The sequence below is a fragment of the Syngnathoides biaculeatus genome, chromosome 7, assembly GCF_019802595.1.
Source record: "Syngnathoides biaculeatus isolate LvHL_M chromosome 7, ASM1980259v1, whole genome shotgun sequence".
In the NCBI taxonomy this organism is placed as follows: Eukaryota; Metazoa; Chordata; class Actinopteri; order Syngnathiformes; family Syngnathidae; genus Syngnathoides; species Syngnathoides biaculeatus.
The window spans coordinates 11,390,077-11,401,872 of record NC_084646.1 but is presented as its reverse complement, the minus strand read 5'-3'; the positions used below and the strand labels follow the sequence as shown (position 1 = coordinate 11,401,872).

The 11,796-nt window shown below is 54.6% G+C and overlaps 2 protein-coding genes and 2 pseudogenes across 2 annotated transcripts; 1 reads left to right on the top strand and 3 right to left on the bottom strand.

Moving 5' to 3' along the window:
- The first annotated feature begins 216 nt into the window (after positions 1-216).
- Positions 217-3,096, top strand: LOC133503913 (clumping factor B-like). Its single transcript, XM_061825910.1, has 7 exons — positions 217-248; positions 420-572; positions 805-1,042; positions 1,150-1,220; positions 1,330-1,437; positions 2,201-2,572; positions 2,646-3,096. Exons 2-7 carry the CDS (start codon positions 525-527, stop codon positions 2,670-2,672), a joined length of 864 nt encoding a protein of 287 aa, XP_061681894.1. The 5' UTR covers positions 217-248; positions 420-524; the 3' UTR covers positions 2,673-3,096.
- LOC133503912 (alpha-2-HS-glycoprotein-like) lies at positions 3,093-5,349 on the bottom strand. Its single transcript, XM_061825909.1, has 7 exons — positions 5,055-5,349; positions 4,869-4,979; positions 4,656-4,740; positions 4,157-4,326; positions 3,914-4,030; positions 3,427-3,507; positions 3,093-3,366 (listed from the first exon to the last, which is right to left on the bottom strand). Exons 1-7 carry the CDS (start codon positions 5,256-5,258, stop codon positions 3,169-3,171), a joined length of 966 nt encoding a protein of 321 aa, XP_061681893.1. The 5' UTR covers positions 5,259-5,349; the 3' UTR covers positions 3,093-3,168.
- A 988-nt stretch (positions 5,350-6,337) lies between these two features.
- LOC133503216 (sodium/glucose cotransporter 4-like) lies at positions 6,338-6,776 on the bottom strand (annotated as a pseudogene).
- Positions 6,751-11,504, bottom strand: LOC133503211 (sodium/glucose cotransporter 4-like; annotated as a pseudogene).
- Between the last annotated feature and the right edge of the window lie 292 nt (positions 11,505-11,796).

Sequence of the window (11,796 nt, the reverse complement as noted above, 5' to 3'; positions counted from 1 at the left end):
GTACGGTTTCAAGGCCGGGTTCACCTTCGAGCCAAGATCTTCTTCCTCTTGACAGGACATCAAGTGCCAAGTCGCCCCTCCAAACGGCAGCGAGGTCGCGGCCGACCCGGACGGGTCCCTCGACTCGTCTCCGGACGCCCGAGGTGGACCGAAGACCCCGACGGCCCGCTCGCCGCCAGGAGGAAGCCGCTTCTTGAAGAAGCCGCTCGACGGCCGCGACGTCGCCCGTGGTCGGCGGGCGTGTGGAGGTGGGCGGAGCTGCCAACTTCTCTCCTCCCCTAAATTCTTGTTTTCTTCTCCTCGTTTGGTGCTTTTCCAAGATGGCTTCCCTCATCTAGGTCGGGGTTTTTTTTTTGTTTTTTTTTTTGTCTTTCGGGTGAATTTCCCGGGGTGGCGACGGGCCTCCTCGGAAAAAGAAGAAGACGACGACGACGACGGGGTCTCGGGAGGAATCCGGGCCCGAACCGGCCGAGGGCTCCCTGCTCAAATGGAGCGAAAGTGTGGACAGCGATGAAGAGGAGGTGATGAGGCTCTTGGGGGACCGCAACCCGTCCAGGAGCAGAACCAGCCCGGTACCGCTCACATCTTCTTTTGTTTGCCGTCAAATGTCGGATCGCTCCACGATATCATTGCTGAGTCGACCATTTTGTGGTGGGTGATGTCACTGTGTGCCGGCATCCATCTTGTCGAATGACGTCAACGTGTTGACGTGTCGAGTCATCATTTCAGAGCGGAAAAGCGAGTCGGGAAGGAGCCGCGTTAGCGATTATTCGATTCCGAAGCGACGCCTTTTTTTTTCCCCAGACGCTCGGCCGGGGAAGCCCGCGCCGGGCCTCCTCTCCGGCTCGCCGGCCCCCCGGGGACGGCCCCCCCTCGTCCCCCGCCGGCCGCGCCAGTCTTCCGCCCGAGCCCCGCCCCCTCTCGTCCGGTCCACGATTCTCTTGGGACTCTGCGAGGTCGGCGCCGGAGGAGGTCCTCTCGCTGGAGGAACTTTTCCCGCTTGGGTCCGACGCCAGTGAGGCCAGCCCGGTGTCGTCGCACTGTGAGACACACACACACAAAAGTCAAATACACACACATCACTCACACGAGCCGCACAAAAAAAAAATAAACACACACGGACGTGTGTTGTTCTTGTTGTGCACGCAGTGGACTTCCAGCTGAACGTGAAGTCATTGGACGACCTCGGCTCCGCCCCCTCCGGAGACGCGGCGGCGCAGGTGGGTGCTTGTCGTCATGACGACATCCCTGGTTTAAAAAAAAAAAAAGCTCACACCCTGACATAGACGCGTCCCGCGTTGCTGGCGTCGTCGCGGTGTCGCCTCGCAGCCGCCGGGCGAGCGCGACGTCTCCATCCAGGGGGGCGACTACGAGAGCGACTTCGAGAGCGCCGGCGGGACGGACGTCGACCACCGAGGCGGCGGCGACGGCGAACAGGTCACGTGCACGACACTCGCGCTATAGTGTGGAAGAGCAAACGTGACCCACTTTTAACGCGAACCGGACAAAAGCCCGCCAAACTTCGCTCAAGGGAAGGAACGTCAAATTCGTTTGCGGCTCGCTCTTTTTTTACTTCACAGGTTTCTAGATTAATACTCGGAAAAAGAAGACAAAGTCAAAACAATAATTAGTAAAACGGCAACAGAATCAAAGTTCATAGACAAGCTGAGACGCTTCCAAAGGAGGCCTAAAACTTTTCTTCCCCGGTACACACGGAAAACGCAAAGGAGGCGAAGCCCACTGTAGACATCTTGAATTTATGAGTCCAAATAAATACATTTTGATACATACTAAATAGTTGAAAAGAAATGAAGGCAATCAAGCAAAATATTTGGGGTTGTTATGGATTTTGGGACTGAATGAACGTGAAGTGATTGGGTGAAAAAGAGCAAGCGCAAATTAGAACAAACGCCTGCGTCCTTGCCACCTGGTGTTCAATGCAAGTACTGCAGTACTGTGCACGTGAGCCACGACGACGGCAGTAATTCACCCGTAAACTTGTTTAAAGAATTGAAATCCAAACGATTGCCAACTCGAGACACCAAATGTCAAATTCCTCCCGTTGAGCTTATTAACGGTGCTTGGATGGCAGCAGCTTCCTCTTAGTGGGTGAATGTGCGCCCGCGCGAGGGTCTCTGACCACTGCGATGGTGCAAGCATACGTAATGCCAACCTTTTCCCCGCTTCCAACCCCCCCCAGGTGTCGGAACACTTGCCGGATGAGGAAGGGGCGACGTCGTCGACTCTTTCGTCCGAGGCGAGGACGGACGGGGAGGACGCAAATACCTCGACGGCGTCTTCTTTGGGCAGTCCCGCGTCGGGCGCCAAATCTTCCAGCCGCGCCTCCTCGCAGCCCGCCGCCCGTTTAAACGACGCGGCGGCGCAGACGGACGCAGACGCGTGGCGGACGTGGGCCGGACCCCCCGACGCGTTGGCGCTGACGGAGTCGGCGAAGCGGCGGCTGGCCCTCGCCCGTCGCACGGCCCGAAGCGGCCGCAGGAAACGAGACGACTTGGTGCTCGGCCTCGGCCCGCCCGCCTACACGTACGTGACCCTGAGGCGCACCTTGGAGGTACTCGAGCGCGTCCGCTCTCACCGTCCGTGGACTCTCTCACAAACGCGGACCGTCTCGTCCCCTCTCACAGGGCATCCGCCGACAAACGCGAAGGTGAGCGGTCGCGTGACTGGACGCGCTCGACGTGGAGACGTTTTCCATTTTTTCCTCCCGAGGCTCCCGACATTTTTTGCGCCACGCGACGGCTCTTTTCTGGGCTGTAGACTCGGGCGTGGCCGGGCGTTCATGTGATCTGCAGGGTTGCCCTCCATCTTGTGGCGGCTTCTACAGAGCCTCACGTGTGACACCAGGAGACGCAAGAGAGTCGTCGGCTGAGGAGCTCAACAGATTCTTTGCTTATTTTGAATCATCTCGCCAATGCTCGGGTGCTTGAATTCTCCCCCCCCCCCCCCCCCCCACAGGCATCGTGTTCCTGGCTGGCCTTGAACCAGCGAAGGTGCTCAGCATCTGCCCGCTACACATCCAACATTTCATTGAACTGTATGATTTTGTAGAATGACAATAAATTCAAATTGACTTCATTGAAGAAAAATTTATTTGATTGAAACGCAGCGAAGAATTGAATTGGTCCCCTTGCATTTGACCCCCGACCTTCAGCCTTTGACCCAAGGCTCCCGCTCCTGCGGGTAGCGTTCCCGCTGCAGGACTACGACAAGCGGGAAGGGACAAATGTGGTGGACGGCCCGTTCGCGGACGGCCAGCCGGGCCTCGCAGGCTTTCGCTTCGGGACTTTCGTGGAAAAGCGGGCCGCACGCGGGCTCCTCCACGCCGGCCGGAGGGGGTGCAGAATTCTGCAAAGCAACAATGAGTCTGGTACCCCACGTGCACCAGCAGGTTTTGTCGGCACTTACCTTGGGTGGATAGATTTCGCATTCCATGTCTTGCACTTCTTTCTGCATGTTGTAATACGTGACTTTGCAATAGGCGTGACGCTTTGGAAAGGAAAGACAACAACAACAAAAAAAAAAAAAGGGGGGGGGTCCTTACTTTGCAGCTTGAGCCATATGAGGGGCCAAAAAAAAAAGTTTGATGAAAACAGTAAAAACTAGCTAAATAAATCAAGAACCAGGTAATCGAGGAGGAAAACTGAAAACCAAGTCCCAAGACTCCAGAATAAGTCAAAACCCAGATTTAAAAAAAAAAAAAAAAAAAAAAGGAAAAAAGCCAGTTTAGACCCAAAGTGTCAACCAGTAAAACTAACACGGTCAAGAAAGTGAAGAGCCAGATTAAGTTTAAAAACCCAAACGGGTTTGGAATTTTCACAAACCAGGTAAGCAAATTAAAACAGAAAATCTGGTCCAAAACAGTCCCACGTCAAGGATGTCAGAACCGGCTTACAGCTCGTTGCAGGCAGAGGGGTCTGCAGACCGCCAGCGGGTTCCTGGCCTCTCGGGGGCAGTTGGTCTCCACCAGGGCCAACCGGATCCAGGTCTGCGGGCCTGTACCTCTGACGTACTGAAACGCAAAAAAAAAAAAAAGGGTGGGGGTGGGGGCATCCCATTTAAAAATAATAATAATTTAAAAAAAAAGAATAAAATAAAAAGTGCATGCGTGAGCGAGCAGAAATTCAACGGCCTTCACCGCAGAAGTCGCGTGGGCCACTTCCATCAGGGCGAAGTACTTGTGGTGGGCGCCCTCGCGGTTGAACTTGAGGGCCGCCTGCTGCGCCGCCTGCACCGCCGTCGGGTCGTCCAGGGCCAGCAGGGTGGGGCAGTCGGGGCAAGTCCGGGTCAGCTCCTCGTCGCGCGGTTCTGGGAGGCGCATGAAAAGTTAAAACAAAAAAAAACCTCAGCGATCGCTGCAAAAAGAAGAAACCGCCATCTTTATGGCGTTGAGGGACCTTAAAAAAAAAAATGTGAAGAGAAACTCTGTCAACAACCTCAAAGTTTGGAGAAGATAGGAAAAAACAGAATGGCAATTAAAAAAAAAAAAAAAAAAGTCAAAAACCAAATTAAAATGTCAACATCCAAGTCAGGACAACTAAAGTGTCCGAATCCAAAATCCTGTCAGAAACTTCGACAGTTGACTTTTTTTTTTTTTTTTGGAGTGGAAACTGCAAGAAGCGTTTTCGAGTTGTGACCTGGTCTGGTGGCGCAGTCGTATCCGGCGACGGTGGCCGAGCCCCAAGCGACCCAAACGTAAGCGACGCAGGCTGCCACTGCGCCCTTAAAAAAATAAATAAATAAAAATCATAAATAAATTAAAAATAATAATTAAAAAAAAAAAAAAGTTAACCAAGGACGCGGGAAGAAAAAGCGGCTCAAGTACAACGAAGAAGAAATCCGTCACGAACCCGTTCGGCGCGTCCGAAGGGCTGGCATCGCTCCAGCGGTTTTGGGTCGGTGAAGTGACATTTGGTCTGCACCAGTTTCACGTGCACGCCGATGTGGCAACCCCCCGGAACCTGCGCGCGTGCACACAAGGTCACGTTTCGCGGGTCGGGGACGCGTTCCCGACCCCGACCCGCGCTGCCGAGTACCTGTTGGAAATTGCTGCTGAGGACTTTCCACAGGCCGAACTTGAAGCCGTGCTTGTGATGCTCGTTGACGTGTCGGACGGCGAGGGCCGCCGCCCCCGCCGCGCCCTCCGCGCCGCACGTGACCGTCGGCAAAGGCGGCGGCGTCGCCAGGAGGTCCGCGGAGGCCGCCAGCAAAAGCGCAAAGAGGTGAGCCGCCGTCGCCATCGTCACCGCCGAGAACCGCAAAGCCGGCCGAGGGCGCGCTTAAGAGGAGCTCGGACGTCGGACGTCGGACGACGCGCACCTGCCACCTGTCAGCTCGTCACGGGTGGGGGCGGGGCTTAAGAACAACCTGCCGGAATCGTCGGCAAGATTTGAAAAATGCTGAGGAAAAACTTTTGGGCAACGCGTACAGAGCTCGTTGCGCAACCTATCTTGTAATTTTGCAGAAATGTGAAACGATTCCAGAACCAAAAAAAAAAAAAAAAAAAAAAATTCCATTTGGGAGTTTTACAAAAATATTTCCATTTTGAGGAAACCCCTAACCCTCTTTCATTTTTTCCACAAGAAAAAAGTTTTACGAAACAATGAGTCACTTTCAAACTGCACGGCGCGGCAACCGGTAAGAGCGTCTGCCTCGCAGTTACGAGGACCGGGGTTCAAATCCCGCACTTTGCATGTCGTCCCCGTCCCCAAAAAACGTGCAACGCTCAATTCATTTCCCCGGCGGCGTCGTCTTGAGTCTCTGTGTGCCCTGCGACTGGCTGGCGACCTCCTGCCAGATGACAGCGAACCTTGTGAGGATAAGCGGCGAAGGAAATGGCCTCGTATCCTCATCCATGAAACTATTCTTTTAAAAGAAAACACATACAGAAAGCATGGGAGCTAAGATGTTAACGTCTTTTTGAAAAATGGCATGCGAATCCAAGCACAGCGTAAAGTGCACAAAGGCAGGCAAGACAAGATTCAAACCCACAACTTGTTTGTTGTTCTTTGGCTCCGTGCAACTTGGAATTTCCTAGTCTAGAGACTCCAAACGAGCAAATTAATGGACCGAATGTCTATGAACGTGTCAGAATTTGATTTTATTATCTCCCAATTGTTTTCTCATTGTTGATTGCCATGACTTTTTGTCCTTCTCGGTTGTGTCATAAAAAGACAATAATGAATATATATATATATCTTTTTTTAAATCAGTCAACCTTTAAACTCGCACGCTTATGTTCAATGAAGTAAAAACGTGAAGAAACATCTTTTATGTCAAGTTCATTTTTGCACACACCGGCAATCACACCGTAAATGGAAATTGTCTGCAGCGCGGCCAGCGGGTGGCGCTGTAATACGTCGAGTCGGGCGGGCGGGCGGGCGCAGTTCCCCATCGGAAGACACGGGTGGCGCTGTTGCGATTGGGTCATTCACGCGTAGTAACCCCGAAGGAAGACGTTGATGGCGAGCAGCAGGACGGCGTTGACGTTGCAAACGTTCCTCCACAGCGGCGCCTCCTTCAGGGAGTCGAGTTTGGCGCCGCGGGCGACGGGAACGTCCGACGAAGCGCCGCTCAGGCCAGAAGCGTCCGGCGCCACCGGGGGGGCCGGCGAGCTGGCGGGGGGGGCCGGCGGGGTCGCAGTTCGTCGCGTCGCAGCCCAGATCCACCCGAGGCGACGTGCTGTGTCTCGACCACCACGTCAGTCTGTGCAGCTGACGCGTCCACACGCGCACGCGCACACGCACACAATTTCGTGATTATTCTCAATTACAGTCTCGGCTGACCGGACGTCGTCTTTCTGCGTGACTTTGACTTGTGGTACTGGGTACTCGGTACTAGTTTTCACCAACATCACCTTTCGGAGATACTTTTTCCCCGTCCGTCTCCTTCGGTTCGGAAACCTTCGCACACAAACGTGTTGACTCTCGTTTTTCAAACCTTTTAGCGCCAGTTCAACGGAGTAAAGAGGACGACGGCCCGAAGCGGCCGACGTCGTCGCACGCGAGGGTCACGGCTCGCTGGGCTCTGCGGCCTCGGCACTCCCGGCGGTACGTCTCGACCGTATCGCTCGCGTTTTCGAGTTACGGCGGTTGCCGGACGAGAGCGAGTAAACGCGTGTGTGCGCGCAGCTCACGTGGTGCGCGGGTATGGCCGGCGTGGCCAAGCTGACGGCGACCATCACCGAGCGGCTGAACGCCATCAGGATGACGGCGAAGTAAAGGTAGTGCACCCGAGTCAGCACCGAGGGACGGGGGTCGGGCTCGCCGCACGCCGGGACCTCGTAGGAGAACTCCAGGACCATCCGGGTCAAGCCCACCGCCAGGCCCGCCATCAGGCCCCAGAACGCGCCCTGACCCGCACGCAAAGAAATCGAAAGGTCACCCAGAAGAATCACGGAGAGTGTCGAAATACCGACCGACCTGCTCGTTGGTGCGCGGCCAGAAGACGGCGGTGATCGGCGGGGCCAGAAAGCTGACCACCGATTGGGCGTATTCAAAGAGGCGCCCGCTGTTAGCCGATTGGATGACGGGGATCCACAGGACGCTGACGACCACCAGCGCCAGGATGAACACCCTGCGCGGGTTGAGAGCGCGCGTGACGGCGGAGGCGACAAACGCAGGCGGGCGGCGGGACGCACCTGCCGACGATCATGAGTTCCATTTCCGAGGCGGCGGGTCGGGCCCGGTGGTAAAGGTCCAAAGTGAACAGAGTGGAGCTGCTGTTGAAAATGGACGTCAGCGACGACAGCAGGCTGACGAACATCACGGCCAGCATCAGGCCGCGAACGCCTGCGTCGCAGTCGCAGTCGCAATCTGAATCGGCTCGAGGGTGCAAATATTACGGAAGAACGCGCAAGGAATGCGGCTACTCACCCACCGGCATGAGCTCCACCACCAGTTTGGGGTACGCGATGTTGGAGCAGCCCACCGGAGTCCCGCACACACGCTGACACACTCCGGGATCCACACAAGCCACCTCGTCTACGCGCACGCACGCACGCATGCAATCATCCCGTGTCCGCAAATACAACACGACGCTTGCGCTTCTGACCTGGGAACAGCGCTCTGCTGATCATGCCTGGCATGACGATGAAGAACATTGGCAATACTTTGAGGTAACCCCCCAAGACGCTTCCTCCTTTGGCGTGACTCAGCGAACGTGCAGCCAGAGACCTTTGGACCGTCACCTGCCCGCACAGGAATAGACCAGGTACGACGCCGGCGCAGACAGACAAGCCCGGGCTTAACTATTTGGCCGACGGCGCCAACTCCGCCGGGCCTTTAGGAGTGGCGGGCAGAGTCCCGTTCAAGCCGTCCGGAAAGCAGCCGACAAAGGAAATGACCGTCGCCGAGGGAAGTTAAGATAAAAAAAAAACAACAACAACAACAACAAGAGTGCACCCGGCTGAGGACCTCGATGCAGTTTGACGCTCTCGCCGCCCTCGCCAACACCCGGCTCGGTTGCTATGGCGCGAGAGTGCAATTCCCGGTGGGGTTGAACGGAGTTAGCCAATAAAGATGACGCTAATTCTGATTCTGACGAGAACAGAAGAAATTGGACTCGACCAGACCAGTCCCAGAGCGGGTGAGTCCTTACGAGATCTTAGCGCAGCTTAACGTGTCCTTACCTGGTCAGTGCACCACACCCAGGTCGCGATGACGGTGAGTCCGAAAACGAGTCCCGGCCAGGGCGAGTCTGAAGACAAAGGGTCTCGAAACATGTGGAAGGCGTCGGCGCGAGGGAGGTGGCAGGTGGTGTTGGGCACCGTCGCCGTGGGAATGGATGACATGTAAACGTCCGTCAGACCCTCGTACCAGCCCACTCTGGAGAACGCTGGCAAATCAACGCGCACTCCGCTCAGGATTTGTCTTTGGCACGCGGCTCTCGGCACGTGCGCCGTCGTACCGATGAACGTGAGCGTCAGGGCTCCTCCCACCATGACGACAGTCTGGAACGCGTCGGTGTAGATGACGGCCGTCAAACCTCCTGCACGGAGTTAGCGCACGTCAGCGTCTCCCGTCGCTAGGCTACATGACGAGACCGCGACGCTTTGCTCAGGTCTAAAAATTGCTCCACGTGAGAGTGCAGCACTTTGGGAAACCAACGCGAGCAGACCGAAGTCATTTTCGCAGTCTCGGAGAAAGAGGATGTGCTAGCTGGCCTGAGACCAGAACCGCAAAACTAGGTGCTGTGGGTACCGCGTGGCAGGTACGCTCACGCGCAACAATTGGGTCCCACGAGTGACCCCAAAAACCCGGGGAAGGACTCTGATGCACAAGCCGCGTGTGTCGTGTCTACCTGCCACCGTGTACACACACGTGACCAGCAGCAGGATTGCAGTCGACACGTACAGGTTCCATCCGAAGGAGACTTTAATAAACAACGCTCCAGAGAAAAGGTCCGTCTGCGACACACAAACACACACACACATATTGATTGTGCGTCGACGTAAGCTATGCGTGTGCGTGCACGTCGTACAGATAGCTTGGCGAAGATGTAGAGGACCAGCGACAGGACGGACATGTACATCCGGATCCTGCGTCCTCCGAAGCGCTTGGCCAGGTATTCGGGCATGGTCACCACCCCGGCCGCCACGTACACCGGGACGAAGATCCAGCCCAGGGCCACCAGGACCCAGGCCGCCTAGGCGCGCAGGACCGAGGCGTGATGGGAGGAGGGGCCCCGCCCACGGGATCGTCACGTGGACTACGGACTTACGTTCAACTCGAAGCCCCCCACGGCGATGCCGCCCGCCGCCCCCGTCCCCGCCAGGCCGATGTTACCGGACATCAGCGATGCGCCGATCTGACGAGCGGACAAAGGGATTAGCGGTCGAACGGATTCACGTCTAAATGGACGACCCCACGAATCAGGGAAGGGTTGGAAGTGGCGGAATGAATTGAGGCACGAAAAACTGACGAATGGACCGAAAGATGAAGATTGCAAATGAACGGATGAAGGACGAACGGAGAAATGGGAGGAACGACAAATGACCAAATGTACGCGTATTTGCGTGCCCGAAGGCGCTCCGGGTCGTGGTACTCACAGGCCACCACGTCATGGATCGGCCGGCCAGGAAGTACCCGCCCACTGTGTTGCCATTGGCCCTCACGGACGCCTGAGGACACACATATAAAAAAAAAAATCATCCGCGTTTGGGCGCCGCATCAGGACTGAACGTCGGCCTTGTTCCACTAATCTGATGACCTCAAAAACTAGACGAGGCCAGACTAAACTGAAAAAGTATATCCCCCCCCCCCACCCCCTTCTCAAATTCTTACATTTTTCCACTACATTTTCCCTGTTTCGCAGAAGATGATCAGAAAAATGCATTTGCATTTATTAAAGGGGGAAATATTCAATAATCACCCGGTGCTGTGTGGAGAACAGAATTATCCCGTATTTAATCAGAAATGAATTGTGGCTAATGACAACTTTTGGTTCATTTTCACTCATTTCTTCCCAAAAATGGCTACCGTGGCAGAGTTCCAAGGACGAGACCGCAGCCGACCAAAATCCACAACTGAAAGATTGCCGAGACTCTCGGGGAGAAGATTAGAGGGACTGAGAAAATGAAAACTGAGCTTTTGCGTTACATCTGGAGCTCGTGGAGCACAGAAAAACAGTCCAACGTGGCGGTGGTGCGATGGTCTTGGGCTGCTTTGCTCCTTCGGGACCTGGACCACGCCCTGCGATTGATGCAAGCGCAAAGTCCGCTCAAGCTGAAGCGCACTCGGGCTCCGCGGCAGGGTCAAGATCCAAAATACCATCAAGTCAACTTCTCGGCGGCTTAAACTAGCAAAATGAAGCTTTTGGAGTGGCCTAGCTCAAAGTTCCGACTCGAATCAGACCGAAATGCAGTGGCGGGACCTAAAAAGGCCGTTTGGGACCGTAAAGACGGAAAGGCCAATGGCGCCGAGCACAAATGAGCCCGATGGAAAAGGCCGTTTGTGTCTTTTTAGGTCCCTGGCCTCCAGTTTTGCTGGATTCACAAGGAGGACTGCTCAGTTCCAGAAAACGCTGGAATTCAGTTTCTGCTCCCGAGGGAGGACGACGCGAACAGGTGTTGCGCTTTGGCCAGGCAACTTTGAATATTATTCCCTTAACAAATGGAATTTGAAGCTCACGTGGCTTTTTTTTTGTTTGATATCTAAAAGAAGGAAGTTTGAAAACTGCAAAAATAGCAGAATTTGAGAAAGTGTAAAAAAAAAAAACCCACAAAGAAGTACTTCATTTCAAAGTATTTGTAGTTGAATACTTGCGAGCGCGTGTACGTTTTTGTGAACCGACCCAAATTCCGACGGCCGTGACCAGCAGCAGGTAGACCACCACCACCGCGATGTCGGCCGTCTCCATGGCGGGCGGACCGGCGAGGACGCCGTCTGCGAGGGTCGAGGTCAACGTGACAGATTTCAGACAACTTTTCAATGAAGCCCCCGTCCGAAATTGACCCACGGCAACTTTTCCATCGGCCTCATTTGTGCTTGGAACCATTTCAAATGGCTCAAAAATGCCAAAGAAATTTTTTTTTTTTTTATTCATATTCACTGAAAAAGGCCCCCCCCCAAAAAATCTGCATCATCATCAGCGAGAGCAGTTGAGAATATGATTTGGTTCGTCAAATGTGGGTTTCCTTTCAGAAGAAATACTTGACAAAAAGACATTTCAAGTCAAAACGCTAAATATTCTAAATGTTGATCAAATAGAAAAAGGAAAAACAAAACAAAAAAGCAGCCCAGCGCCTGAGGCGTCGCAGCGACACTCGTCAAATTGCTT

Coding starts and splice junctions, on each gene's coding strand:
- LOC133503912 (XM_061825909.1), bottom strand. CDS start 5,258: ATGGCGACGGCGGCTCACCTCTTTGCGCTTTTGCTGGCGGCCTCCGCG. Junction 3,508..3,913: donor CCCTCTGCCTGCAACGAGCT/GTAAGCCGGTTC, acceptor TCCTTTCCAAAG/CGTCACGCCTATTGCAAAGT. Junction 3,367..3,426: donor GCGAAATCTATCCACCCAAG/GTAAGTGCCGAC, acceptor GTTGCTTTGCAG/AATTCTGCACCCCCTCCGGC.
- LOC133503913 (XM_061825910.1), top strand. CDS start 525: ATGAGGCTCTTGGGGGACCGCAACCCGTCCAGGAGCAGAACCAGCCCG. Junction 1,043..1,149: donor CAGCCCGGTGTCGTCGCACT/GTGAGACACACA, acceptor TTGTGCACGCAG/TGGACTTCCAGCTGAACGTG. Junction 1,221..1,329: donor CCGGAGACGCGGCGGCGCAG/GTGGGTGCTTGT, acceptor GTCGCCTCGCAG/CCGCCGGGCGAGCGCGACGT.